The sequence below is a fragment of the Ostrea edulis genome, chromosome 8, assembly GCF_947568905.1.
Source record: "Ostrea edulis chromosome 8, xbOstEdul1.1, whole genome shotgun sequence".
Taxonomy (NCBI): domain Eukaryota; kingdom Metazoa; phylum Mollusca; class Bivalvia; order Ostreida; family Ostreidae; genus Ostrea; species Ostrea edulis.
The window spans coordinates 47,502,108-47,529,795 of record NC_079171.1 but is presented as its reverse complement, the minus strand read 5'-3'; the positions used below and the strand labels follow the sequence as shown (position 1 = coordinate 47,529,795).

Here is a 27,688-nt window from a genome sequence, read left to right as displayed (position 1 = left end):
GAAAAATCATATCTAAGACTACCAAAACAGAGGATTCTTCAGACTATATAACCCAATAGCATTAAAACCTAAGACTTTTCAACACTATACACGACCATTCCTCACGATAAATTAAAGACTAGACTTTCTGACATCATAGACAGTTGCTTCTTCAACAAAAACGGAAAACGGAAATATTCATATCTAGTGATCAGTCATTCAAAAACTTACTTTGTTAAACACCACTCTGATTCCACACACAAGTACTCTGAAGTTGAAATAAAAAATATGCTAGAGTTCCTCATTGATAATATCTTCGTGGTTTTTGGTGATCAGGTCTTCCAACAGTCTGTTGGAATTCCCATGGGCACGAATTGTGCTCCTTTGTTAGCTGACCTGTTTTTATATTCATATGAAGCAGAATTTATTCAAAAACTTCTACGTGAGAAGAAAAAAATATCTCGCTGTGACCTTCAATTCGACTTTTAGATATATCGATGACGTTTTGTATATTAACAATGACAGCTTTCATTCATATGTCGATTTGATATATCCCTGTGAGCTCGAAATAAAGGACACCACAGAGTCATCCACTTCTGCTTCATACTTAGATATTTTATTGAAAGTAGACATTAACGGCAAACTAACAACTCAACTGTATGACAAACGGGGTGATTTCAGCTTCTCCATTGTCAACTTCCCACATTTATGTAGCAATATTCCATTATCACCTGCATATGCTATTTATATATCTCAACTGATTCGATATGCAAGAGCTTGTTCTGGGTATAGTCAGGTTTAAATCGAGGTAAGCTACTGACAAACAAGTTGATGGTACAGGGATTTCAACAGTTTCGATTGAAGTCAGCATTTCGCAAATTCTATGGTCGTTATAACGATCTAGTTCGTCAATACAACCTCGCATTGGGTCAAATGTTGTCTGACGTGTTTCATACCGATTGTTAAGCCGTTCTTGGCACACTGATTTTGACTGCGGATAACTCCGTTTATCTGATCAGGATATGGAGCTCACGGCGGGTGTGACCGGTCAACAGGGGATGCTTACTCCTCCTAGGCACTTGATCACACCTCTGGTGTGTCCAGGGGTCCGTGTTTGCCCAACTATCTATTTTGTATTGCTTGTAGGAGTTATGAGATTGATCACTGTTCGTTATTTTCACCTTGCATATGCAAGTGTAATAATATAACAAATATCAATAAAAAAGCAAAGAATCATGAAACGACAAACAAATAATTCAGGCTTCCTGTCAGAGACGAATAACTAGATTCATTGTCTGAAACTTTCCTTTTGCATTCAGTGCCACGTGCTTAACTTTGTTTTATTTCCAAAGTTTGTTATGTCAAGATTGTTTTCGTGGTGCCCCAACTCTTATTCGGTTTAACCCAAAATAAATATGGATATTTTGTTTACTGAGTGTTTAAAAAGAAAATTCAAACTGGAATTGAAGAATGTACATTTTATACCCAAATTAGAATGCAGAATGTGTACTTTAAAATTATATCAGTTTTAAACCAGATACAATTAAGCATAGAACGTATCGGGGTTTTTTCCGTCTTGGCCCTCATCAAACTTGGAACCTAAAGGCGACCAGTAGAGTTCTTCCTTCTAATATGATTTTTCCACGCCCATCAAATTTCCGCCCACGCTTATAAAGCGATTTGAATGATGATGGAATGAAAATGAAGGAAGTATGAGTGTTATTAGATTTTGGGTTTCAGGAGATTGTATTCTAAGCCACACACGTTTCGAAAATCATGATGACAAATCTGTTTGGTGGACTGGCTATATATAATGCATGTCTGTAGCTCTGATTGCACATCACAGTAAAATATACTCACATGGAAATGTATACATAAACATCTGCAGATGTAGCATATTTTATCCAAATTCACTTATTGTTCTATGTCTTGCATACTGTCATTACGGGTGGTACGTAAAATAAAATCGTATAAAGTCGTACATTCATACTATCTGTTTAATAATGAATAACAATTAAACGTATTGGTAATGGTAATGATCATATCCATGTTACACATATTCCAAATAATTTTATACACATGCAGTGATCAAAATACTATAAATATGGTTATAAAACATAAAACATCTATGCTACTGTTTGTAGAGTTCACGATCTTTTCTTAATTCCCGATTTTCTTCTTACATACCGCGTTACACACATTAGTACAAAGCGATTTACACAGAAATCCAGAGATTCTAGGGTCAGCCTCTGAAAGAAGAAATGTACATCTTTTAAAAATAGATAGTATCATGGTACTACCTTGGATTTAGAAATATATTTCATTATATTCCAATGCAAAGACATTTTGCTGCAAGAAGTGTTCGCTAGACTGGATGTAAAACGTATACGGTACCAATTTGGATGCACCAGATGCGGATTTGGATGTAAGCAAGTTGTGTATCAACTACTAGTCATTGACTGGTCCGTCTACATGATTGTCCATTCCGCTTGTTTGTGACATATAGTTCGCTTCGCAGGGTTTGACACTAAGGCACGTCCGACCGACCGAGTCTACTAAATGATAGGTCCGGTCGGGTAAAATTCCGATTTACTTGTCCGACTGGTCGTATTTAAAAAATAAGAATAAACAAGAAACTTTACTTTAAACCGTTATATATTTTATTAACTAAAAGAAAATAATTGTAAAGAGTTTGCAAGCAATCTTGAACCGTGTGATGGGATAATCTCTATTTCTAGTTCTAATAAATACGTCACAGTAGGAGGTGATGTTTTACGACATCTACTCGATGTTCATTTTAAACAGTTTATTTGAATTGACTATAATGAAGTGTTTAACAAGTTAATAAATTACGTTGTAAACAGCTATTTATCGGTGTTGACATATATTTTAGAAGCGTGCAACCCAGTCGAAATCGCGCACTTATTCTGTGCGGTATCAGTACAAAGCACTTCGTGGTACGAAAGGGAAAATCGACCTGTAGACCCATGTTTTGTTGCAGTTTTCAGCGATAAGAGGCAATGGATGCAGTTATGTCATACATGTTTTTTAGTTGAATGATTGTACAATAGAACGGTAGTAAATACATTTGCATCACATATTCCCCAGAAGTTCAGAAGGCCGACATTCTCAGGGGGTACCATTCTGTGTCATTTGAAGGTTGGTGCCTTGTGTTACATGTATTGTAAGAATACAGAGGTCATAAGTTATTTACAGAAACAAGTGCCTGTGGACCCCGTGATCGGACAAGAGTTGGCACGATAAAGAAATCCTGAATATCACGGTCATGGGCGCTAAGGGTGTGTATAGGTACTTCAATTAAAGCTCAATATGAGTGAACATACAACAAAGAAATCAACAAATTCTTTAGTTTATATATATGTTTATTATAAATGTAGCAATAGGCATTTCCTAATGACAACGCGTTCTGTATTTCTATAGCGAGATTCCTCTATAAACAGGAGAATACTACATGCAGCTATATCTTTATCATGATTTCATAACAAACATGGCACCAACCTTCGTCACATTTCTCTCCCTTATATCCCGGTTCACATGAGTCAGGACAGGTTCCGTTGATGTGGTTACACGGTTCGTTGTTTGCACAATAACCACACCTTTCCATGCAAGCTTTCCCGTAAGATCGTCGGCTGCATTCTGAAATTCATCTTTGTTAAATTAAAAACATATCGGTTTATTTCATGAATAGAAATCATTATAATCTAAACAATTAAATCGTTTATGACGAAGATACCCTCTGCTTCATACAAACTGTGTCACAGAAACAAAAAACTAGCTAGATATTTTATTCCTTTCATTGAGCTTTACACAGTACAGAGAGGCATTTTATTCTTTGGGTTTATAAAGAGCGCATTGATCTCTAAAGAATTGACAGAAAAAATGATAGCTACATAAACGTGGGAAGAATATCCCATTACCCTAACGACCGTCCATTTCTTACTTCATATTCACACTCCAATAACCTGAGATTTAAACTTACATGGGTTAGCTCATCTTAGTTTTACACTACATGGTTCCCTGCCATATTCATTGGAAATTCTTTAGATATATAATGAAATACAATATCGATCATAGTCAGACGATATGCTTAACCTAACTGTCTCTATGTGATTGTATACTACAACTGATGACTTGGTGAATCTAATGGAAGATACTGTTCTGTATAGCAGAAAAGACAAGCATTTGGATTTTCCCGTATTTGCTCATAGCAACCGTTCAAAAGTGTTTAACATGTCTTGTAATGGTGAACAATTGTGACAATCTACTCCAAATTATACTATTGATTTATAGTTAGTTTAACACACACGCTTAAGATAAAAAAAATACTCATTATGATAGAGACCCTGTACCTTGTACTCGTATCTCGCTGCAGGACTGAAATCAAATTATCACCATTACCGTGATGGAATCCAAGGTTTTTGAATGAAAAGAGGCATGATTTTAAGGTTAGTTTGAAATCATTGTAAAAAAAAAAAACCCGGATCCGTTCATGGATATATAACTGCGTTTGCCCAAATGATATCACCGTAAATATTATTTGGGATAGTAGTGCTCTCCTTTTATGCCAAGTTGAAAGTCTTTAAACCGTTATAATGCTAATAATGAGAATACAAAACTCTGGATTATTTAAGGATTGTTACATATTAAAGCTTGATTAAAAGGACATTTCTAAATGGGAAAAAGGTTACAGAAAGAGTGTAGTAAATCTACTTGGGTTGTTACTTCATAATGACATACTTTCGTTGCAATAAGGATTTGTCCATCCCTCCATACATTCCCCGGGACACACGCCGTCTGTTTTACTGCACGGCAATCGATCAGCGCAGTGACCATTGCAAGTCAACATACAATTATATCCAAAATTCCCGTCATCACACTCTGAAAGCAAACTTATCTTTATACTAAAAAGGGAAATATAGTTGAGATGCATATTATGTACAAACCTTGACCGATGGGTTTTGTAAAATGTAAATTGTGTTCTGGAGAAACTGGAACTGGGTTAAAAGTCACATTCAAGATTGATTGATTGATTAATTGGGGTTTTACACCGTTTTTCGAAAGCTGGTTAACTTTAACACATTGGTTAAGTTTAACGCAGTGTTGACTCCTAACCAAGTGATTAGCTAACACAATGGTTAAATTCTGTTTTTCGAAAGCAATTTAACACATTGTTAGTTAACACTGTGTTAACCGAGTTAACCACTTGCTAATCATTCGATTACCCATAATGTACATGTACTTCCTATGTAAAGAAAACGTATGCAGGCGTAAATAAGTCTTGTTTGTGGGAGATAGCTGATGAGATATTTTTCATCGTTAGTTTCGAAATACATGACAGTGACTGTGAGCCAAGCACTTATATTTGTATAAATGCATTCATTAATCTATTCAATTTAAATAATCATAGAGGTATTAGATCATCATATAGTGTTTGCCCACCTATCTATTTTGTATTGCTTGTAGGAGTTATGAGATTGATCACTGTTCGTTATCTTCACCTTGCATACTAGGCCTTTAGAAGCCTAGTTAAGAAAAACGGTGCTTATGTTGTAGAAAGCAGGCTCATTGCATAGTTTATCAAAGTGGGAGTTTATAAGGAGCAGAAAAAGTTGACTTCACGATTGTCTGAAAATACTTGACAAGTCAAAACAAAATAATTTATACCCCCCCCCCTAAAATGAGTTGTTCTGTACGGGCCGAACCTAAAATCCTAAGTTGCGTGATTGTGGAGGGCGGGGGGGGGGGGTCGGTTTCATTATTTATCAGTAAAATATACGCATTCAGTTCAAGCTTACATTTCAACTACCAATCACTGGTGCTATGATATGAAAAAGCGGGAAATGGGGGTGTCAGACTCTGTAGGTAAAAATAACAGTAAACGTATGTTGTCAGAAATAAGAGGATGGGGTGCTATATGTTTTGAACTACGAAATAAAACATATGGTTGTCCATATTGTTTGATTCATATTTGGACAACATTTATGGGAGGGGTTTAACGACGATGCTAGCCTATAAACAATTCTAAATTTCCAAGAATACATAACTTTCTTATATATATATATACTTTAAAGCCTTATTTCCCCCAAAACAGTTAAAAATATTCATGAAGAAAATGATAAATTAATTTACCTTATGATAGTCTGTTCACATACATATCTATGCAAGGTGAAGATAACGAACAGTGATCAATCTCATAACTCCTACAAGCAATACAAAATAGATACTTGGGCAAACACGGACCCCTGGACACACCAGAGGTGGGATCAGGTGCCTAGGAGGAGTAAACATCCCCTGTTGACCGGTCACATCCGCCGTGAGCCCCATATCCTGATCAGGTAAACGGAGTTATCCGCAGTCAAATCAGTGTGCCAAGAACGGCTTAACAATCGGTATGAAACACGTCAGACAGCATTTGACTCAATGCGAGGTTGTATTGACGAACTAGATCGTTATAACGACCATAGAATTTGCGAAATGCTGACTTCAATCGAGACTGTTGAAATCCCTGTACCATCAACTTGTTTATCAGTAGTTTACCTCGATTATAACATTGTATATATATGTTCTTTTTATGCATGTAATCATTATAATATTCTTTTTATTTTAAACATAACACGTGATCCACCACTCCATTTCCCCTAAGGGAGATTAATCAGGAATATCAACAATGAAAAACTCTTCTTCCTAACTTTGTGTTAACAACTATTCTGTATTAGCCTGCATTGAATACGGTTCATATTAGATAGCCTTCAAAAAGAAAATACATGTATGTACGTTCGATGCATGCACATTTTCATTTGAATCAGTTTTAAATAATACAAGGGATTTTGAAAAGGTCAAGGCCAGTGCAGACGATAGTGTTTTTAAAGTTGGTGTTTCATTGGAGATTATCATCATGGCCTAAGGGTCTGCATGCACTTTGACATTTGGAAGCCAAAAATAGGTCAAATTATATCTTAAGCATGGTTCCTGTTGCAGGGTTTCATATAAGTGAATATAATACGAGTTTTATTGACACCCACCTCCCCCCATTATTGAAAGTTTATGCCGGAAGTATCTATAGATGCGTGGAAGATATTTCCATTGACAGAAAAATGTAACACCATCATCAATCTGTACTAGTTTTTCTATTAGCTGTTCCCCTTAGGTAAATTTCATGAGATTTGACGAATATATCTATTTATGACAACATAAACAACACACCGTCATAGTTCAGCATCAATACACATCTCCTTTGAAATTTTCATGATTTGTGGTCTGAGACGGACAGAAAACTAAGTCGACGGTCATTTTTAACCACTGTGGTAAGACATTTAAACATAACACAGTGTGGACTGTTTTCTGTCAAAGCTGAATATATAACTACAGGTACTGGAGGTAGATTAAAGTGAACACGGAGTTAACACAGTATCAACGCAAACTCGCATTTTGAAAAAAAAGGTACTCACAGAAAGTAACACCGAGTTAACACTGCTAAAGTTAACCACCTTTCAAAAAACTGGGCCCAGATAACTTTTTGGTCTTTTGACATCTGTCTTTGGTATTTTGAATATGGTATACCATGATAAGAGTTTGTCACGCGCCATTTTTTATAACCTTTGACATTGACCTTTCATGTAAAGGTCAAATAATCGAAGTTTTGGGCTAGTCCTTTGACATTTGGTATTTTTGGTTTACCATGATAAAACAGAGTGTCACGTGTCACTTTGATGACCTTTTATGTAAAGGTCAAATAATATAAGTTTTGGAGCATTTTTTGTTTTTCGGACCATAGCATTTTTGTCTTTTGACTCAGGCCTTTGATATTTGGTATGTTGGTACGTTTAATTTACTATCATACGTGCACAACACTGTTCCTCGTTTGAAGCACATATACATGTAGGGGAATGTACTGTGCTTTAAATCTTAATTTTCAGCTTTAATGATGATCCCTAACAATGATGTTTAAAGAATTATGGAAAATGGAACGGGGAACATCCGTTATAGTGCGCTAAACTAATTCTTCCTAGTTTTGTGAATAAAAAGTAAATTGCTTTATAACACAATCTAATTAAAATCAGATTATAAAATACGCTCACAATCGCAATAATAGGATCTGACATAATCCCATCAGGAGTCATGTCCACACGACCTTTCGTTTGAAATATCCGTGAGAACTATCAGCCAGTCATTTTGCGCCATACAATGATGACTATTTAGGTGGTTCCCGGCAATCTGTTAACAAGCTGCAGTATTTCTCTCCCACGAACTTTATTCCATACTATAAAATTGGATATTCTAATATAAAGAATTTCAAACTTTCGCAGCAATGCCTAATCTATTCCGTCCATACAAACAACAATATGTACGATGTAAAATACACCCATAGTAAATTAATTGTGAATTGTAATTTATGAATGAATAGGGGTGGGTACGATTTGAATAGTTTTCAAGATGTTTACTTAATTAAAGCGAGAAATGAAATGTCAATCGACGTAAATGGTGCATTGCGACGTCACATCTAGCTGCGGTATGTTTTCTTTCAAAGCAAACAATCGCAGTGATTTTCCTTGAATTATGAACACCGATGAATTCATAGGCGAGGCGCTGATTGGCTAACATACAGTTCGTATGAACATGAGCCCTAGTTGGATTATGTCAGATCTACTTACGCAGAGTATACAGCGCGGATCTAAGAAGTCTGATTTTAATATGATTGATTGATTACAAAAAATGTATCATCAGACTACAGATACTTCGCCACTATATGGTACAATGATACCTTGGTCGCATTTTCCATTAGATGAGTGTTTCCATCCTGGTGCACAATACCCAGAGGGACATGAACCATTCACGTGATCGCATGTTGCGTTCCCTGCACAATGTCCACAGACATGAAGACAATTGGCGCCGAACAATCCTTTATTGCAGGCTGTAATTATAGGCGTTTTATGTCAAATATTTATTCATTGATGATTCTTTGCATGCGAATATTATTATCACAGATTGATCTAGAAGCCAGTACATGTAATGTTATGGTTAATTAAAAACAATTACAAATCTTGTTTAATAAAGTGGTTGAGAAAAATACATCAGCGAATCATTGTAATAGGTTACTGAATAAAAATACATTTAATATTCCATATTTCTTGCACAGTATGAAATCAGCGTAAATACAAATCAATAATATATAATGGTGTGAAAAAAAATAATAATAAACTATTTTACGTCTTTCAAATTATCCAAGAACAGCTGGAGTTCAGAATAGTTTGAACAAGAGGTACTGTGAGCAATGCTCACTAGGAATACCCCCCGCTTACCCCAATCTCCCAAAGGGTGTTGGTAATAGGTATAAACTACCTCTTTTCTGAGTGTAAAAAACAAATGGCATGCCAAACCGAACCATATTGCTACTTCAATGTTCAGTGCCCGTGACCTTTGACCTTTTGACCCCAAAATCGATAGGGAACATCTCCATCCCATGGGTAGTCCATATGTATGATATGGTGACTGTAGGTGGAAAGGATAACGCGTTAGCTCCTGGAAACCATATTGCTACTTCGATGTCCAGTGCGCTTGATCTTTGACCTTTTGACCCCAAAATCGATAGGGAACATCTTTATCCCATGGGTAGTCCATATGTATGATATGGTGACTGTAGGTGGAAAGGATAACGCGTTAGCCCCTGGAAACCATATTGTTACTTCGATGTCCAGTGCGTTTGACCTTTGACCTTTTGACCCCAAAATCGATAGGGAACATCTTCATCACATGGGTAGTCCGTGTGTATGATATGGTGACTGTAGGTGGAAAGGATAACGCGTTAGCCCCTGGAAACCATATTGCTACTTCGATGTCCAGTGCGCTTGATCTTTGACCTTTTGACCCCAAAATCGATAGGGAACATCTTCATCCCATGGGTAGTCCATATGTATGATATGGTGACTGTAGGTGGAGAGGATAACGCGTTAGCCCCTGGAAACCATATTGCTACTTCGATATTCAGTGCGCTTGACCTTTGACCTTTTGACCCCAAAATCGATAGGGAACATCTTCATCCCATGGCTAGTCCATATGTATGATATGGTGACTGTAGGTGGTAAAGATAATGCTTTAGAGCCCGGAAACCATTGCGTCTACAGACGGACGAACGGACGGACGGACAGACAGACGGAAAACCCGATTCCAGTATACCCCCCCAACAACTTGTTGCGGGGGGTATCATTAGTGGAAATTTGACAAAGAGGAAAATAAAGAAATATATTGTTTGTGAAACATGCTTCATTTCTCCAGAAAAACGCACGATATCTATCAGAAAAATCGGCACTCTAAACTTTTCAACATTAGACCTTATTCATAACAACGTGGTGTTATTCAAATTGGATTCCATTACCACAACCGTTTGACTACGTTTGACTTTGATATTTTCTCCTATGGTTTATTATATGTGAAGTGCTTGTGTACGAGTTCGATATTCGGGATCCTGCATTATTTCTTTAAATAATCATTATTGCGAACTTCAGTATTGTGGAAATGAATACACATTCGTTTCAATGACCCTTTAAAGGTTTTTTGCAGGATATCCAGTCTAGGATGGCTATACGAAACATAGCATTTGTCTCCCTACGGTACTAATGAGAATTCCAGCAAATCTATACACCCACCCTGCCTACAGCGAAACCCTTGATATCCCGGTATACAGCCCAGACAGTGGCCTGTAATGACGTCACATTTTTTTTCTTGACATTCATCGGGACACTGTTGATCACATTTCACTCCATAAAATGTTGGGTCAGAGCATCCTGTATAAAGGAAATAGAACTACTCAAGCTTCTAATGGTCCATTTTTTTTTTTATTTTTTTTTACATTTATTAATAATTTCAAACTGCACTCCAAGCAAAGACAGACTGACACAATTCAGAAACTCACCGTAAACCTCCACTTCACATAGTTCATTATATGCGTATGGTGAGTAATAACTAGGATAGGTAACACCTGGCCTCCGCTCGTTGTAGTATATGACATATCGTCCATGAACAGAACAGCTTATTGTCTGGTTCTCTACTGGTGTACCGTTCACATTCTGTATTTCATGGAAACAAAGATGACCGTCATCCTTTGTCGTACTGTTGGATACGTAAAGGAAAAATCCGGCAAATCGATTATTATACACCCCGGGACCTACAGATAGAATCAACCTTAAATAAATTCCGACGGCGAAAAAGGGCCCAGATGAGTAAAAAACCTGAATTTATTTTTTTACTTCTTTATAACTTTATAACTTTGAAGAACAAATTAAATACAGAAAAAAATCATTTAAATATCTCTTAAAACAAAGAAGATATAGTCTTATATATACAACACATCCATTAAGATTCATAACGTCATCAAGCGTTCTGACGTATTTACAGCTTTCAGTCAATACTGAAACATTCTTTTTTTAATCTAAGCTTTAAACATTTATTAATTCCTGCTTTAAAAATGTCAGATAAAATCAAATAAACTATTGTATAAACCATTTTTCTGAGTTATTATGACAATGGAATTCATAAGGCTGACTATAATTTAAGGAGACTGTTGTCAACAAATGCAAGGTGAATATAACGAACAGTGATCAATCTCATAACTCCTACAAGCAATACAAAATAGATAGTTGGGCAAACACGGGCCCCTGGACACACCAGAGGTTGGATCAGGTGCCTAGGAGGAGTAAGCATCCCCCGTTGACCGGTCACACCCGCCGTGCGCCCCATATCCTGATCAGGTAAACGGAGTTATCCGCAGTCAAAATCAGTGTGCCAAGAACGGCATAAGAATCGGTATGAAACACGTCAGACAGCATTTGACCCAATGTGAGGTTGTATTGACGAACTAGATCGTTATACCGACCATAGAATTTGCGAAATGCTGACTTCAATCGAGACTGTTGAAATCCCTGTACCATCAACTTGTTTGTCAGTAGCTTACCTCGATTTAAAAACTGACTATACCCAGAACAAGCTCTTGCATATTGAATCAGTTGAGATATATAAACACCATATGCAGGTGATAATGGAATATTACTACACAAATATGGGAAGTTGGCGATGGAGAAGCTGAAATCATCCCGTTTGTCATACAGTTGAGTTGTCAGTTTGCCGTTAATGTCTACTTTCAATAAAATAGCTGAACAATACAATCATTTTCAACTATCTAAGACTTCTTAAATTACTAGTAGCCCATTTGACATTTTCATACATTTGAAATATATTTGCAATCAATTAATTATTAATTGCATTTTACATTAGTTAAAACAGTTAAAAGAACAAGCATTTTCTTTTTTTCAGGAAAAAGAAAAGGTATCTAAAATGACCATGACTACCTTGCCTCTTTAATACTTTTTTTTAGACCTCAATGAAGAAGACAACAACTGCAGTTTTCATTTGAAATAATAAGATAAGAAGAAACATTATTTGCACAAAAACAAGCAATGAATGTTTAAAACAAATAAACAATGAACATTGGAATAAGAATTACATGCAAGTTACATGTAAATTGAAATTATATAGTCATTCCTACAAGATGTTTACATGTAGACAAGATATCATGTTCCAGTAAAAATGAGCGCAGCAAAAAAAAAAAAAATTACAAATCGGTACAAGTATCAACTGCAAGACAACCATCGCAAAAATAGACAACTATGTAAAATAAATAATTACTATCAACAATTAAATACATCCTTGCATTAAAATGCACTTTCATTAACAATATATACTGTTTATATCACACATTACATGTATCATAAATCATCTAAGGAGTAAACATTTCCTTTTACCCATGTGTGATGTGGCAGCGGAAGAATCGACTGTCGCCTCCTTTTAGGTACCACTGGTTTGGGACATGATATGTCTTTCGCAGTAGGGGACCGACAATGTTCACGAATTTCCTCAAATAGAGACCATCGTCTCCTAGGCTCAAGACCAGGTGCTAGAATCTCTTGGGACAGAGGATCATCTATGGAGGGAAGGATGTTCCAATCTTTCAAGAAATTCACACATACAGGGACAAAATTGCAAAGCTCCTTACATTCCACAACACCAGGAGTCTCAGCATGCACATAGAAATTATGATAACCTCTAATTTTTTTCATAGGCCTAAGATAGCGCTGTAGGTATGACTTCCAATCTCTAAATTGCACAGGTTTTTGTGGATCGGACACAAGCTGAGGAATGTTATGCCCTCGCCGAGATGAATGACGGACTGTTTCTGCAATCTCAGTCATTGTTTCAGCAATGGATGAACGCCACTTCAATTTCCAGACTCCGAAATGCCAGTCCGGATCAAACGTGGTGTGTCCTGCGACCATCATGGAATATTCCACAATCATATGGAGTCCTAATCTAAATATGTCACAGTCCTAAATTTTCTATCATACTTTCATTACATTTTACTGTACTTCATGTCACTTTAACAAGTCTTACATATGAGGTGCTTGCCCTTACTCAAGAAAACAATCATCAAAGATGAGTAGTTAAATGAACATGGATAATTGAAGACTAATTAAATTGAAAGATCAAAATATACTTTTAATAGTTAATACATATATATGAAACTTACCAACAAGAACTATCCATAGTCCATACCATAATACACAATTGTTTTTGTTTTGTTCATTGCAATTGTCAAAATGTATGGAGGCTATTTTCTCTTCATGATCATGGTGCTGAAAGAAGTGGTGAGCCATACTAATGATAGAATTTGCACCCTTCCCAGTGTTCTCAGCTTCATCAATCTATTAAAACATTTACCTTCCTACAAAAATTAAAACAACTGATTTTAAAGTGAACTAATCATAAAACTGCAAGTTGAATACTATTTAAACATGCAGCATCATTCATCAGGGATAAAATTTAGAATGTGACAATATATTGCTTAGAAATCCAAAAATGAAATAAGATTTGATATAAAGATATCAAATATATTTAATAAAATTTTGATTTACTGTAAATATATTTTACATCAAACAGCTGACTAAATTGATCTGTAACTGATTCCAAGTTTATTTAAAGATTTTACAGTTTCTTTAAATAATATTTTATACAACACATGATATAGGTATATGAAGCATGTAACAATATGTCAAGTACATATTCACAAAGTGTTTCTATGATGCCTGATAATTTGCATAGTTTATATGTATTGTATTATTCAAAGAACCTAATAATATAATTAAAAAATATGTTTTGTTTAGAAATTTATATACCTGAACCCTCGCAACATACACCAAACACATTACACTTCATTGGTGTCTTTAAAAATATGAGACCCACTTGCTGGGCATGATGAGGGAAATGGACCTTTTGTGCATAATCCCAAGAATAATGCATGTGCATGTCCACATAGCATGGTGGATTTTCTAAAATATGATTGCATATCATGTGTATGATAGTTATCGGTATTTCAAATCATTTTCTTGTAATGCAAAATCAATTAAAAATAGGAAGATGTTATATGTATCCACAAAAATAATTTTCCGTCATGGTTTTTCAATGATCAAAGCCAAATATTGAAAGGGGCTTTATCTACATTGTATAATTTTTTAACATCATCATGATCATGGAAAGCATTTCAAAGTTTAAATTGATATCCTAGAAACGAATTACAACCAGAATGTATCAACTCATGTATTTTCATACGAAAAGCTGCCCATGACATACATGTGCATGAATATCTAGAACATACATCTATATGTCATAAATTAAGCATGTATGTAAATGAAAATTTTCAGTAGAATTTGAATTTACCTGTCTGTTTCGATTCATCTGATAAGGAAAATAATGTATCTTTATGTGTGCATTGTTGTCTGTAGTAGTCCCTTTGTTGTTTTGCCCCTGATACATGTTGAGTGTACTGGGACAGGATTTCTTTTTTTCCTCGTCATTCATGTTTGAAACCATAGAAAATTTATGGGAAAAATCTTGACAAAGTTGACAGAGATCAATGCATGGTTTCATAATAGTAATGTATGGACATAACTCATGCGATGTTCTCTGGAAAGTCCTTAGATGTATACTTCTGAAGCTCATTTTTTTTGCTAGTCTCTCATATAGAGCATGCATATCAGCAGTTGTTGTGTCTGAAGGAAGAAGAATTTTCTCTGATTTATAGTTTGGCAATCGAGCTGGTAATGACAGTGCATGGTGACTAGCATACTTGGTAAGGAATGTTTTAATCCGCTCCCGATCCTTCATGGTTAAGCTTCATTGCGGTGCTTTACCACTGTTACCATGTTTTCTTGGTAAAAATCCATCTGTATCCAGATATCTGGCAAGTTTATGTAGCTTCTTCCTCTCAACAGCATGTACAAAACAAAACGTTGTACGACACACTCTGTGGCCATTAAAGAAATGTTCTTGAAATTGTATTTCTCTGTTTTTCTCTCTGTGTTTATTGGCCTGTGTTACAGAACCATACCGTCTGTGTGCAAATAACTCTGCCTTAATGATAGTGGCAAGTTCCTCTCTAGTACATTGAAGACAGTGATCACGGAATTCACATGCTGATTCAAAGTCAATTTTTGTTCTACATGCAATTCCATAAAACTCCTTACAACTGCAAGCGTCATTTTGAAATTTCGATCGGATTATGTATCCCTTAGTGTCCGTATCATTAAATTCATGTTGTACATAAACATCTCCATCATTGTTGTTATTTTCATATTCGAAATCATAATCATAATTTAATATGTCATCATTACTTGCCTGTGTCTCGCTGTCACTGGATAAATCGTAAAACTGTTTGTCGCGCGCGTCTATATTTGAAGCGATAAGTTTGAAGAAATATAATTCATCAACACGTTCAATATCTTCTAAGAATTCATGATCTTGATAAAGAGCAATTTCTGGTGGTATACATATCGATGTGGAGGTTTGGCTCATTTCGTGACATTTCGCAAGCACTTTCATTTTGGCCGGAAATGTAAACATGTCTGCTTTCACTTGGCAGAGTTATTGATCTTTGAAATCGCGGTAAAATCAAATTAGATCGACAAATGAAGTCGTAACAATTTGAATATTGCAAGCAATTAAAGATAAGAAATAATATTTGTGCCTTTTTGTAATACATACATCAAATGCAAGGCAAAGAGGAAAAAATATAACCACGTGTACCGAAACAATTTTCCTCGCGTTTTTTTTCATTGTGACGCAAACATCTAGAGATTTCTATCGCCGATTTCTCATCATGACGTGCTGCCGCATCTGGGCATTTTTTCGTAATCGCATATAATTACATGAAAAACCGCTTAGTGTATACACTAAGAAATGAAAGTACATATTAAGAAATGAAGTACAATACGCTCTTGAACTTTTATTAATTTGTTTGCATGACATACCCGATGCGCTGATTATAGAATGCAACAATTAAATGCAAAATCATTTTTTTCAATAACAATTAATGGTGCATATTTCAAATAAAATAAATCAGCAAATAACCATCCAGTAATTAGTTTCTACTTGTGCTCTTCCATTTGGCACTTAACAACTTTTGATAAAGGAGTAATGTGAATGTCACTACTTTTTTTCTTGCAAATTACAAAATCCCAAACAAATTATTTTACTACAGGTTTATTGTGCAAGTGCATGGAATACTATTCAGCATTTGAGAAGAGGTCTAATGGAGTTTCCTTTTTAATGAAGTTCTTACTTTTTCTTAAGATACAGAATGATCAACTTTCAGTTTTATAAGTGTATTTACTATATTGATGGAATAAGAAGCGCATACTAGTAATTTGTTGCTGAATTTTTCTAGATAATTGTGATGAGTCACCAAGAAACTAGGTTTGTACAGTGTTTTTTTTTTCTTCTAGAAAATGATTATTTAACATATTTAATAGGATTTTTAAATCAACCAATCTGAATAAAATCAGATCTTTGATCCGCTCCGTCATTTTAATGTCGCTACCGAAAGTTGAAATTTAATCAGATTGTTTATCAATAACAAATAAATAAAATCTTTCAGTGAAACTACTTACATCTTATGTATTTTGTCGTTGCAAGGTTAACACCCCCCTCTTCAAAATTACATTTTAAGAAGAGAAAACATAAGGGTATAGGATTTTTTATTGTACTGAAAATCCATTATATTCATGACAACAATTAGCAGTCATTCAGTTCTTTTTTTCACTTGCTCTAATCAACTGACTGAATTGAGTCCTGAACAAACTCCATAGAGGTCATTAATTGACATTTTATTTTTAAATTGGAAAAATTTGGATAACATATAACAATGTTTGGTAATAACTTCACTGGTAGCATAAATGTTTGGTTTTGAAGAGTTTTATCACTTTATATTATTTTAATGATTCTGCATTACAAATTTGTAAGGACAATATCATTATTTTGATAACCAAACAAACACATACTGCAGCTCAAAATTTCATACATTTTTGTTATTTTGATTAAGGATGAATTGCCTGTTTATTGCATCTGGTGTTATTGTTTATATGATATATATTTTATAGAATTTAAGGGAAATAAAAAAAAAGTTATTTCCATAAATTTCTGAGAGCAGTTTCTGTACATCTCGATTGTTGGATGTTCCTAGCACAGAACAACGGTTCTCGATATTTGATTGTTGTCTTTTAATGGAACCTTTTTTTAAAGAAATGCTGCCTGAATGATGCTCAACAACAATTTCTTCTGCGACTTTGGAGGGATCGTCTTTCCTACTATTTTTCAACCATTAAACTCTCCTACATTAAGGCCTTCTGATCGCCAGTGAAGGGTATTTTTGTCTTTTTAGCTGCAATGTCAAATCACACTTTCCGTATTTAACGCAGAAACTCAAAATTTGCTGCTTTCAAGCTGTTCGGTACTTGACTTCCTAAGAATTTCTTTTTATCCCTATTGTTTAGGCCTACAGGGAAGTAGATTTGTCTTGAAGACTGAATTTATTTTCCCTTAGATAATTCACAAAAACAAGTATTGGTCAAGTGAGGATGAAAATCTGTTACTTTGCTCAGAAAACTCCATTCAGGTGCATCCTCCATGACATCGAGCGACATCCTTTTGGAAAGTGTGGCGATTTCATTAGCTTCCAATGGATGGCTGCATTGTAAGGAACATACTCCCATCACGGCAATGGATTCCATTGAGATTTCATTTGATTTTATTAAGCTCTGTGCGTCCACAAATATGTAATATCGGTTCAGGTCATAATCCTTCACCTGCCAAACCTGTCGCTTTCCTACACACTAACATCAATGTTGGGTTCGATTCGATGCCAATAGACTCTCAACCTACCATCGCTAAAGCTAATGAGATATTGTGATTTGTCACTAAATCTACGTTTTGTCATTGAATACGATCATTATAAAACTGAAGAGCTGTCTGGAGACGTTGAGACAGCTTGACTTTCACCATTGTAAGTTGAGAACGTAATCCTGCTTCGCTAGGCTTATTTCGAACTGTTTAGGCATGAATTGTTACCTTTGGTTTTCATCTACTGTGGTGGACATGTATGGGATAAGCAGATGCGAAAAGTGAGCTCGACAGTCTTCATGTTGCGTAGTTTCTCTTGGACGACCACTCCGAGTATGTCATTAATAATGAGTCTTGCTCTTAAGTGATTCATGAGTTTGGTTATTGCTATCTTTGAGACCCAACATTGTTTGTAGCCTGCCTACATGTTCATGTAGCATCCCAACGTCTCTATTGCGTTCATCTTCAGTAAGTCATGATATTGTGTAGCATCAATATTTGAAGTTTAAAGCTACGTTTTGTATACACACTGAAACCGGGCATTTAAAGTAAATGTTGAATATAAAACCTGACGTTGTATCACACCTTTGTATACCCAGTGGTTCGTGTTTGCCCAACTATCTATTTTGTATTGCTTATATAAGTTATGAGATTGATCATTGTTTGTTATCTTCACAATTCTTGTGGACTTTTGCTCATAAACCGAATTCGTGTAAACGTCAACTTGTTGACCTGTGAAGAATATTAACGCTCACATCCATTTTCATTATATATAATTACTTTATAGATTTTATAGTCGAAATACAGTATATAGTTTTTTATCAGAAAATCCAATGTACATGTATTTCAGCTGGTTTACTGTCGTAAAATGGCTGAAATATTGCCAAAACGGCGTGAAACGATGAACAATCACTTACTAATCAGACAAGATTATAATTTCATTTTGTTATTGCCTTGTATACATAATGTATAGACCATCAATGGTTTTAAACAGTAAGAGAGCAATACATTAACTTATACCTGAAATTTTTCGTTGCAAACCCTATTATTTCACGAAAAATTGCAGATATTGAGCACTAAACTTCTTTAGGATTTAGGAACATTCATTGCTCACGGATTATTAGGTATATGATATATACAATCATCAATTAACTTACTTGGAGAATTGTCCGTCCTGTAGTAGATGTTAATGTGACTGATCCTGATCACACTCCCCAGGTCCACTCTCCACGTCGTTGTTGTTTGACCAAAGTTAGACAGAGTACATTGGTTTCCTCCTGCTGAGCGATCATTATACAGTCCGTCCACAGCCTTCGCTGCTCCCCAGTCCACTTCTTTGCCAGGGAAGTTATGTTGCACCCATGCGAGTTTCCATAACGCTAAATTGTCTTGAAAGTACGAAAGGTATGGAAACATAATACAGATTGAAAATCTTTTAGATTTAGTTTTATATTGCAATTATTTCATGCATCAAACGTGAAAATCAGATCAATACTTGTCAAATATTGTACTGAGTGTCCATACGTCAAGGACCATAGTGTACTTGATGGGCGATTTCGTCTATACAAGGATTACTTGTATCTCCTTAAAGGGAAAGGCAATCCAAATATTTTTACATGATAAATGATAGGATTAATTATATGATAAAGATTTGTCATACTACTCTGTTGATATACGGCCTAGATAAGCTTCAGTACTCATTTTGAAACGTTAAAAATTGAAATTCCTGCCATGATGCGAAACTCTTTTGCATTCAAGACCACGAAAATCAATAATTTTGACCTCACACTGTCTATTCCGGTTTTCATGAGATACAAAGATCATCAAATATCTGCATGTGATAGATTTTACGAATACATTGTAAATAGGTGGATGCCTTCCTGTGAAGCATTTACTTACACTAATGCGAAGGGGGTGTGAAAAAGTTTTCCCCCAAAATTCCTGACCCAACATAGTTATTTGTAAAGAAAATACTATATGAACTGTGGATTCATCAGTTGCGTAAAGACAAGTTGATATTACATGTATGAAACAACGAGTACCAGCCTGGTTTGCGACTCGATTGAACGTCTTCTTTTCTTTTTTTTTTCTTGCAAAAGAACGGGTTAAAATATACACGGCTCCAAACTTAACTGTTCGTGTCTTGTCATGTTTACAAATGCTACTGATGAAATAAGCCGAAACCGACGATGTGACGTAATAATTAAACTTCAATGACCGCTCTCTTATCGGCGGGTAATTTGATTGATTGATTGATGTTTTCCGCCACACTCAGCATATTTCCAGTTATATCGTGGCGCCTAGTTTTTATTGGTGGAAGATAGAACCCAGATACAATGTACCTGGGAAGAGACCATTGACCTTCCGAACGTAAACTGAGAAACTTCCTCACTTACAGGCGCGAGCGAGATTCGGATTTTGAAATTTAAGATAGATTAATATTGATTTAATTGTTATTCAAGGATTTCTGTTGTTAAAGACTGTCATTTACGATATCAGTAAGTAATACTTTATCCATAAAGGCAACGATTTGGTTAGGGTTGCCTTTCCCTTTAAATCTAAAATTTCACCAATTTGTTACATAACCTTACTGCATAGAGATATATTTAAACGTCCATGATATTCACCGAGTGTGTATAGGGCATTTCGTAGATATATACACCTGTATGTATCGTCCAAAAATCACACATTGTTGGGAAATACCATCTTTAACCAGAAATCAAACATTCACATTGTTTTATTTTGGTGTCACTATACTTAATCTCGATGAATATATTGTGAGGGACGTGGGCATGATTGTTGTGCAATAATAAATATTTGGATACGTAATAATATGACAAAATTTGATTCGTATAGAACATAGCAAGAAACCTAAATTTCAAAACCTTTTTAGAATGTATTTAAGACATTTACACTGTTCATTTTCAAAACAAAGCAGAAGCTCTGTTGATGTTTAACATGTCATCCGCCTTAACCATAAGTTATTGGCTTCACTGGAAAAAAAAACGAACCCAAACTTTTACAATGAAATTTTTCTGTTATTTCTTCTTTCTGTGTGTTCCCTATATTAATTCATCATTAACATTTGTAGAAAAGACGAATGCCTTTGACTAGCCACAATCGCGCTCGCTAGGTGGCGCGTCATGTTCTATTTTTATTTCTACAGGAAAAGTGGGACGAGGTTCCACCCTGTTTTTTACGGGCTAGTATGGATAAACCTAGAGCCTACGAATGATGCGAAGTTGGATCTATAATACCCATATTTAGCATATCTCACGTGATGAGGCACATTCCAGAAAATCCCTTTGAAATTGAAGCGGTTAAGCAGAGCGAATATATGTAAACATTGACTTAACGTTGAAATGCGCAACAAAGAGTGACATACTATTAAATTTTATGCATAAATAAATTATACTGAGGTTAAGCATGGACGATAATTGCCCGTGTTCATATAGTATTTGATTGATTTCAATATCCAAGGAAAGATCACTCTCATTATTAACGTACACACAACGTACCGGGAGTATACAACAATACAATGTTTATACATCATCACATGCATTTCTGAATGATGAGTTCATCAAAATCTTTTCCATCACACTCACAGACCAGGTCCCCACACCCCTACCAGTGTCAATCTGTGACTGATAGTAGTGCGGTATATAATTTGATATAGTCTAGAGGAAATTCGAAATATGGTAGTGACATTTCTTCTTCACTGAATTAGCAGGATTTTTAAAGAAAAGTGGAGTATGGACTGGGGGGGAGGGGGGCTAAAAATGCTGTTTTCCAAATTTTCAACAATATTAATTACAAGGCAAGGCAAATTTAAAAGGGGTCATAAGCTACAGATGATACAATTTTCACTTGCAAGTTGCACTGCCACAGTGCCAATAGTTACACTCAAGGATTTACTTACAGATTAATAAAGTAACTTACAAACAAATATTTTATTTATTTAGATATCATGTCATTTCATTTTTTTTTAATATCATGGTTTGTACTTGAAGAGCCATTGCAATAAAAGGACATTATTGGTGTTACAAAAAAATCTGATCATGCAGTTTTTGAATTTCTGAATTCTGAAAAAAGAAACATAACTAAATAATAAACATTTCAACCATTCATTCTCAGACAGATTCTGATACCATTCGGACCCCAGACTGGCCAGATAGTTAATCTGCTTCTGTCAGTTCTGATGCAACTCAGCCCCCAGACTGGCGAGAGAGTCCAGTGTTTCGGTAAGTTCTGACAATGATCCAACTCAGCTTCACCCCCCCCCCCCACCCCTACAGCTCTACCAGAAGTTCTCGAAAAATTCTTGCTGATGTTTAATAAATCAGTTTTCCTATTAGTTTTACTTTTGCCCCTGTTTATCAGTTCATTAGGCTTTGGCCAAATCTGATTTTATTTAAGATCTTTGATCCGCTCCGTATACCTTTTCTTTTCCTTTATATGTGAAGTCCAGAGGTGAGATATATTCTTTCCAAAATCACTAAGAATGTTCATGGAACAATTTAGTATCAACTGTTTTCTTTTCCATGTTGTATGCCTTCATGCCTTATTTCAAGAAATAACTTTGGGTCACTTTTTAATGTGAAATGGAGCATTTTCCGTTGTTGACAACCTGACAGTAGGGGTGTTTAAGACACTATACCTCATTTTCTATAAGACATTGGAGTAAAAGGAATTCAGATTTGAAGTCAGCATACTCAAAATTGGTAATTACACCTGATTTTGATTGTTTGGGGTATTTCTTTTTAAATGGGCGGTGTTGCTACTTTGACATACTTTTATTAGAAATCGTGGTATTCTTTATGGGTATAACATCCAGAAATTCATTTCAAAATTAAGGACTATCTCCCTCATGCATAGCTCTTATCCTTAGACAAATTTGACTCCACCTTTTTGGCACGCTGTTTGTGGCTGTAATAGCTCTAAAATTACATTGTTATTTCGGATTTCAAACATTTCGGTTGAGCATCATTGAAGATACATTATTTGTCGAAATGCGCATCTAGTGCATCAAAATTGGCACCGCATAAGTTTTACATGTACTTATTTTTTCTCCCACGTGTGTTGAAGTAGAGAAGAAAAGTTTTGAAAATATGCCAATTTTAGCATATATGGCCCGTCCATGAGGCGCCAGGAAAAGTAAGGTGATATATTCATAAATTATGTTCCTCTTATCCTAGAGATGTTTCACACCAACAATGGTAACAATTGCCTTTGTAGTTTTCATTAAGTTAGAAATGTTAAATTGTCAACAGACGACGAGGGACGTGGATGGATGGCACTACGTCACCTGAATGATTCGCATGATCTAAACAAGAGGTCAATGGACAACATCGCTCACCCGAGTCGCATTGGTTCTGTTGTTCAGTAGCTGTACATAGTGTTTTAAACAATGTTTATTAATATTAATTCCCATGAAAAGAATTACCTCTTATTGTGGTCGCAAAGGATGACAACGTGAATGAAAATAAATTCATAAAACACGTTTTAAATCACCACAGATATGACTAACACTACCTTCCTGTTTTGCTTAAAGCAAACGCCACAGAGTCATAAATCATGGTGTTAAATGAAAGATCATGACATGAGAAGCTATATCTTAAATATTTTATTAGATCTGGTTTTTGTCAAAGTCTCAAGATCAAACACGAATGTATCACAACGTTTTGTCATAAAGTATGCATATACAAAAGGACGCCGTAACTGGAGTAGTTCCAACATACTTTAGAGGTTACATTTTTTAATAAGTAGGTTAAACTATCAGGTCACAACATCGTAGTGTGAAATGAAAAGTTTTGCGGTAAACAATATATGTGCATATTTATGAAAGTTATAATCTTTTAAAATAACCCAGACATACTGATTGGATCAGATATGTAAAAGGTAGATTCAAAATTAAGGTCAAGGTAACAAATTAAACTTCACAGAATCAAAAGGTCTTTCCATAAAAAAGATATATAAATATATGACACATCTACCGTAAATAGTTCATGGAATATTGAATAGGTCAGTTTAAAAGTGGGTCCAAGTACATGATCAAGGTCACACGTTCAGACGCAGAATAATAAGGTCTTGCCATAGAAACTATATACAAAATATGATTGATTGATTATAAATTATTTAATGTCCCTCTCGCAAATCCCTCACCCATATGGAGACGTCACCAATACTGGCGAGGGGCGTCAAATCAAAGCACATGTTTGGCGTTTACAGTCATTGAGCAGTGAGGGCTCTTTAGCGTGCCATACCTACTGTGACCGGGCCATCCGTTTTTAAGGTCATCTCCGAGGACCCATGATATTCACACCTGATACTGAACGTTTGGAGATGGAACGATCTTCACATGTTATAATGGCTTAGGTCTGCCGCAGCTTGGAATCAAACCCCGCCCTTTCGGATGCAGGGTGAACGCTCTATCTCTAGACCACTGCGGCGGTACAAACATGAAAATCTGGTGTTATATATTTTAGAAGATATTGAATAGGTGAGGTTTTTCAAAAGTAAGTTAATCTCCAATATCTAAAGATCAAACACTATTGTATCACTAACTTTACCCATAAAGAATGTATATAGAAAATATCAAAGCCCTACCTCAAATAGAGCTCGTTAGATATATCTCATAGGGTATATTTTCTTAAAAGTAGGTCAAACTTTTAGAATAATCTATAATAATAATATTATAATAAGCTACTGACAAACATGTTGATGGTACAGGGGTTTCAACAGTCTCGATTGAAGTCAGCATTTCGCAAATTCTATGGTCGTTATAATGATCTAGTTCGTCAATAGAACCTCGCATTGGGTCAAGTACTGTCTGACGTGTTTCATACCGATTGTTAAGCCGTTCTTGGCACACTGATTTTGATTGCGGGTAACTCCGTTTACCTGATCAGGATATTGCACTCACGGCGGGTGTGACCGGTCAACAGGGGATGCTTACTCCTCCTAGGCACCTGATCCCACCTCTGGTGTGTCCAGGGGTCAGTGTTTGCCCAACTATTTATTTTGTATTACTTATAGGAGTTATGAGATTGATCACTGTTCGTTATCTTCACTTTGCATCAGGATATCATACACCTCTGCATAACAGAAAATAGATTGCTGTAAAGAGCGTCCATACAAAATAAGAAAGACCAAAATTATGTAATTTCAATATTTTTTTTCTCTCTAGATTTAAGGATATGTAAAACTTCGATAACCTATCCCCCCCCCCCCCACCCAATCCAACCCACCCACCCAGCCAGGGACCATGATTTTAAAACACGAATCTCTGCTTTGTCAGAAAGCTTTAAATTAAATTTCAACTGTTCAGTACCAGTTGTTCTTAAGAATATTTTTTTAATGATCTTACAGTGTTTTTACCTTTTCGTCATTATATCCCCTTTGAAGCGGGAATGCTCCTTCATTTGATTCCGCTTCACTCAGGGATGTTGTATTTTTGATTGAAATTAGCTCAGTGGTTTTGGAGAAAATGTTCCCTTATATCTAACAATTTTATGACAAACGGGTGGATTTCAGCTTCTCCATCGTCAACTTCCCTTATTTATGTAGCGAAATTCCATTATCACGTGTATATGGTGTTTATATCTCTCAACTGATTCGATACGCAAGAGCTTGTTCTGCGCATGGTGAGTTTTGAAATTGAAGCAGGCTGCTGACGAACAAGTTGGTGGTGAAGGCTTACAACTGTCTTGTTTAAAGTCAGCAATTCGCTAATTCTATGGTTGTTATAACGATCTGGTTTGCCAATACAACCTATCATTGGGTCAAATGGTGTTTTGCGTGTTTCATACTGATTTTTAGCCCGTTCTTGGCACATTGATTTTGAACACCGATAACTCCGTTTACCCGATCAAGATATATGGCTCACGGCGGGTGTGACCGGTTGACAGGGGATATTTACTCCTCCTAGACACCTGACCCCACCTCTGATATATCCAGGGGTCCATGTTTGCCCAACTCGCTATTTTGTATTGGTTATAAGAGGTATGTGGTTGATCACCGTTTGTTACCTTCATCCTTTATCAACATATCGGCTGAGCAAAGCTGAACACTTTCAATTGAGCAAAATTATGTACATATCCCTCTAAAGTTGACAACGCATTAAGAATGTAAATGGAATCCAGGTGCACACCCGCACTCCAGATCTCCAGATTTTTTCCGCATTTGAAATATGGAAAAAATGCGGACGGGAGTATTGGGACTTTTTTTTCCGGATAAATTTTTAAAATGTGGAAACGAGAGAATATGGAAATATTTAACAGAAATGCCGAAATTTGTTAGTAAAAATGCATAAATACAGAAGTATGTAATAGAGATACTGAAATCTGTAACAGGGATACGGAAATATGTAACAAATGCACACACAAAAAAAACCCCAAAAAAACTCTTCAATAAAGTTCATATAAATTCTTACAGGAATATTTATTACATCCTAATGAAACTTTAAGAGTTACAATTCAAAACTTTGTTAACAAATGTACAGATATATTGATAAAACGAAACATCTGCAGCCATGTGCAGTTCTTTGATTTGTTCACTTCGACACTTGTTCAATATTTGGTCATAAAATCACTCGAGTTTCATCAACAACAACTCTACCGGCCACCGTCAGTTCCATCCATTTTTTATGTATTCCAAAGGATCCATACTCATACACAGATTGTCGCAGTATAAAAAACCCACTTACAAAAGTCATGGTTGAAGGTACAATTTGGATAAAATGCAATTTTTAGATTATACATTTTAAAAATCCTCATTTTGGAAATATTCAGAATCATTAACAGTGACATGTAACCGTATGCATTGTATCTGCTACTCGGAAGGGAAAAAAGACAATTTAATTTGCACGAGTTCAAAAAAGTATGTTTAGGCTACATGCATACTGTATTGACAGATAAAGTATATCAGACTTACCCTTAGTACTTGGAGATCCTACATGTATTTAAATGGCAAATGTGCAAAAAGTTTAAATATGAATGAACGTTAGTTCTACGTCACGAGTGCTGGCGCCGAGCCCCGATTAGGGCAATTCCCTCTTCGGTGCAACGTCCTCTTTCGTAATCAGTGGTATAAACATGGAGAGAAAATAATAAATAGGAAATGTAAAAAAAAAGTTGCAAATGAAAAAGGTTATTCTTTGATTTTTCTATTCTTTATGGAAATTATTAGATTAATCACATTGTTCGATATCTTCATATTTTCATGGAAATGGATCACCATACTTCATACAAATAATTAATGAAAGAGAGAAAAGGAGAGGAAGAGAGAAGGAGAAACATACCATACGCTGTGGTGTATATTGCACACAGTAATATCTGAAAGATTATGGCTACCATGTTACCATGTTCTCCCTCCGCAAGAATAGAAATCCTTCAACACAAACCACAGTTATAAATAAAACAAACTCCTGTACATTGCTAAACTTCCCACGATTCTCGGTGTCCTATTTCTC

The 27,688-nt window shown here is 35.6% G+C and overlaps 2 protein-coding genes across 5 annotated transcripts; both read right to left on the bottom strand.

Annotated features, from left to right (window-relative positions):
• Nucleotides 1–1,958: 1,958 nt before the first annotated feature.
• Nucleotides 1,959–27,688, bottom strand: LOC125661352 (protein draper-like). Of its 3 annotated transcripts, XM_056146303.1 has the most exons (8): nt 27,518–27,688; nt 19,377–19,607; nt 10,910–11,161; nt 10,644–10,781; nt 8,762–8,911; nt 4,738–4,878; nt 3,499–3,636; nt 1,959–2,228 (listed from the first exon to the last, which is right to left on the bottom strand). In XM_056146303.1, exons 1-8 carry the CDS (start codon nt 27,570–27,572, stop codon nt 2,140–2,142), a joined length of 1,194 nt encoding a protein of 397 aa, XP_056002278.1. In that variant the 5' UTR covers nt 27,573–27,688; the 3' UTR covers nt 1,959–2,139. The 3 variants fall into 3 exon arrangements, with proteins under 3 accessions (XP_056002278.1, XP_056002279.1, XP_056002280.1); XM_056146304.1 differs by lacking the exon at nt 4,738–4,878 and having other exon boundaries at nt 27,518–27,675; XM_056146305.1 differs by lacking the exon at nt 19,377–19,607 and having other exon boundaries at nt 27,518–27,657.
• On the bottom strand, nt 12,386–17,637 carry LOC130049113 (uncharacterized). Of its 2 annotated transcripts, XR_008797624.1 has the most exons (3): nt 14,764–17,637; nt 13,577–13,771; nt 12,386–13,354 (listed from the first exon to the last, which is right to left on the bottom strand). XR_008797624.1 is itself a non-coding variant. In XM_056146321.1 (2 exons), the coding sequence occupies exons 1-2, from the start codon at nt 13,701–13,703 to the stop codon at nt 12,759–12,761; spliced, it is 723 nt and encodes a 240-aa protein (XP_056002296.1). In that variant the 5' UTR covers nt 13,704–13,859; the 3' UTR covers nt 12,386–12,758. The 2 variants fall into 2 exon arrangements, 1 of the variants encoding a protein (XP_056002296.1); XM_056146321.1 differs by lacking the exon at nt 14,764–17,637 and having other exon boundaries at nt 13,577–13,859.

Excerpts from the sequence above, each read along its gene's own strand:
- LOC130049113 (XM_056146321.1), bottom strand. The coding sequence starts at position 13,703 with ATGGCTCACCACTTCTTTCAGCACCATGATCATGAAGAGAAAATAGCC. Across the intron at positions 13,355-13,576 it reads ACTATGGATAGTTCTTGTTG|GACTCCATATGATTGTGGAA; the intron begins GTAAGTTTCATA and ends TATTTAGATTAG.
- LOC125661352 (XM_056146303.1), bottom strand. The coding sequence starts at position 27,572 with ATGGTAGCCATAATCTTTCAGATATTACTGTGTGCAATATACACCACA. Across the intron at positions 10,782-10,909 it reads ATGTGAAGTGGAGGTTTACG|GATGCTCTGACCCAACATTT; the intron begins GTGAGTTTCTGA and ends TCCTTTATACAG. Across the intron at positions 3,637-4,737 it reads AAATCCTTATTGCAACGAAA|AATGCAGCCGACGATCTTAC; the intron begins GTATGTCATTAT and ends GATGAATTTCAG.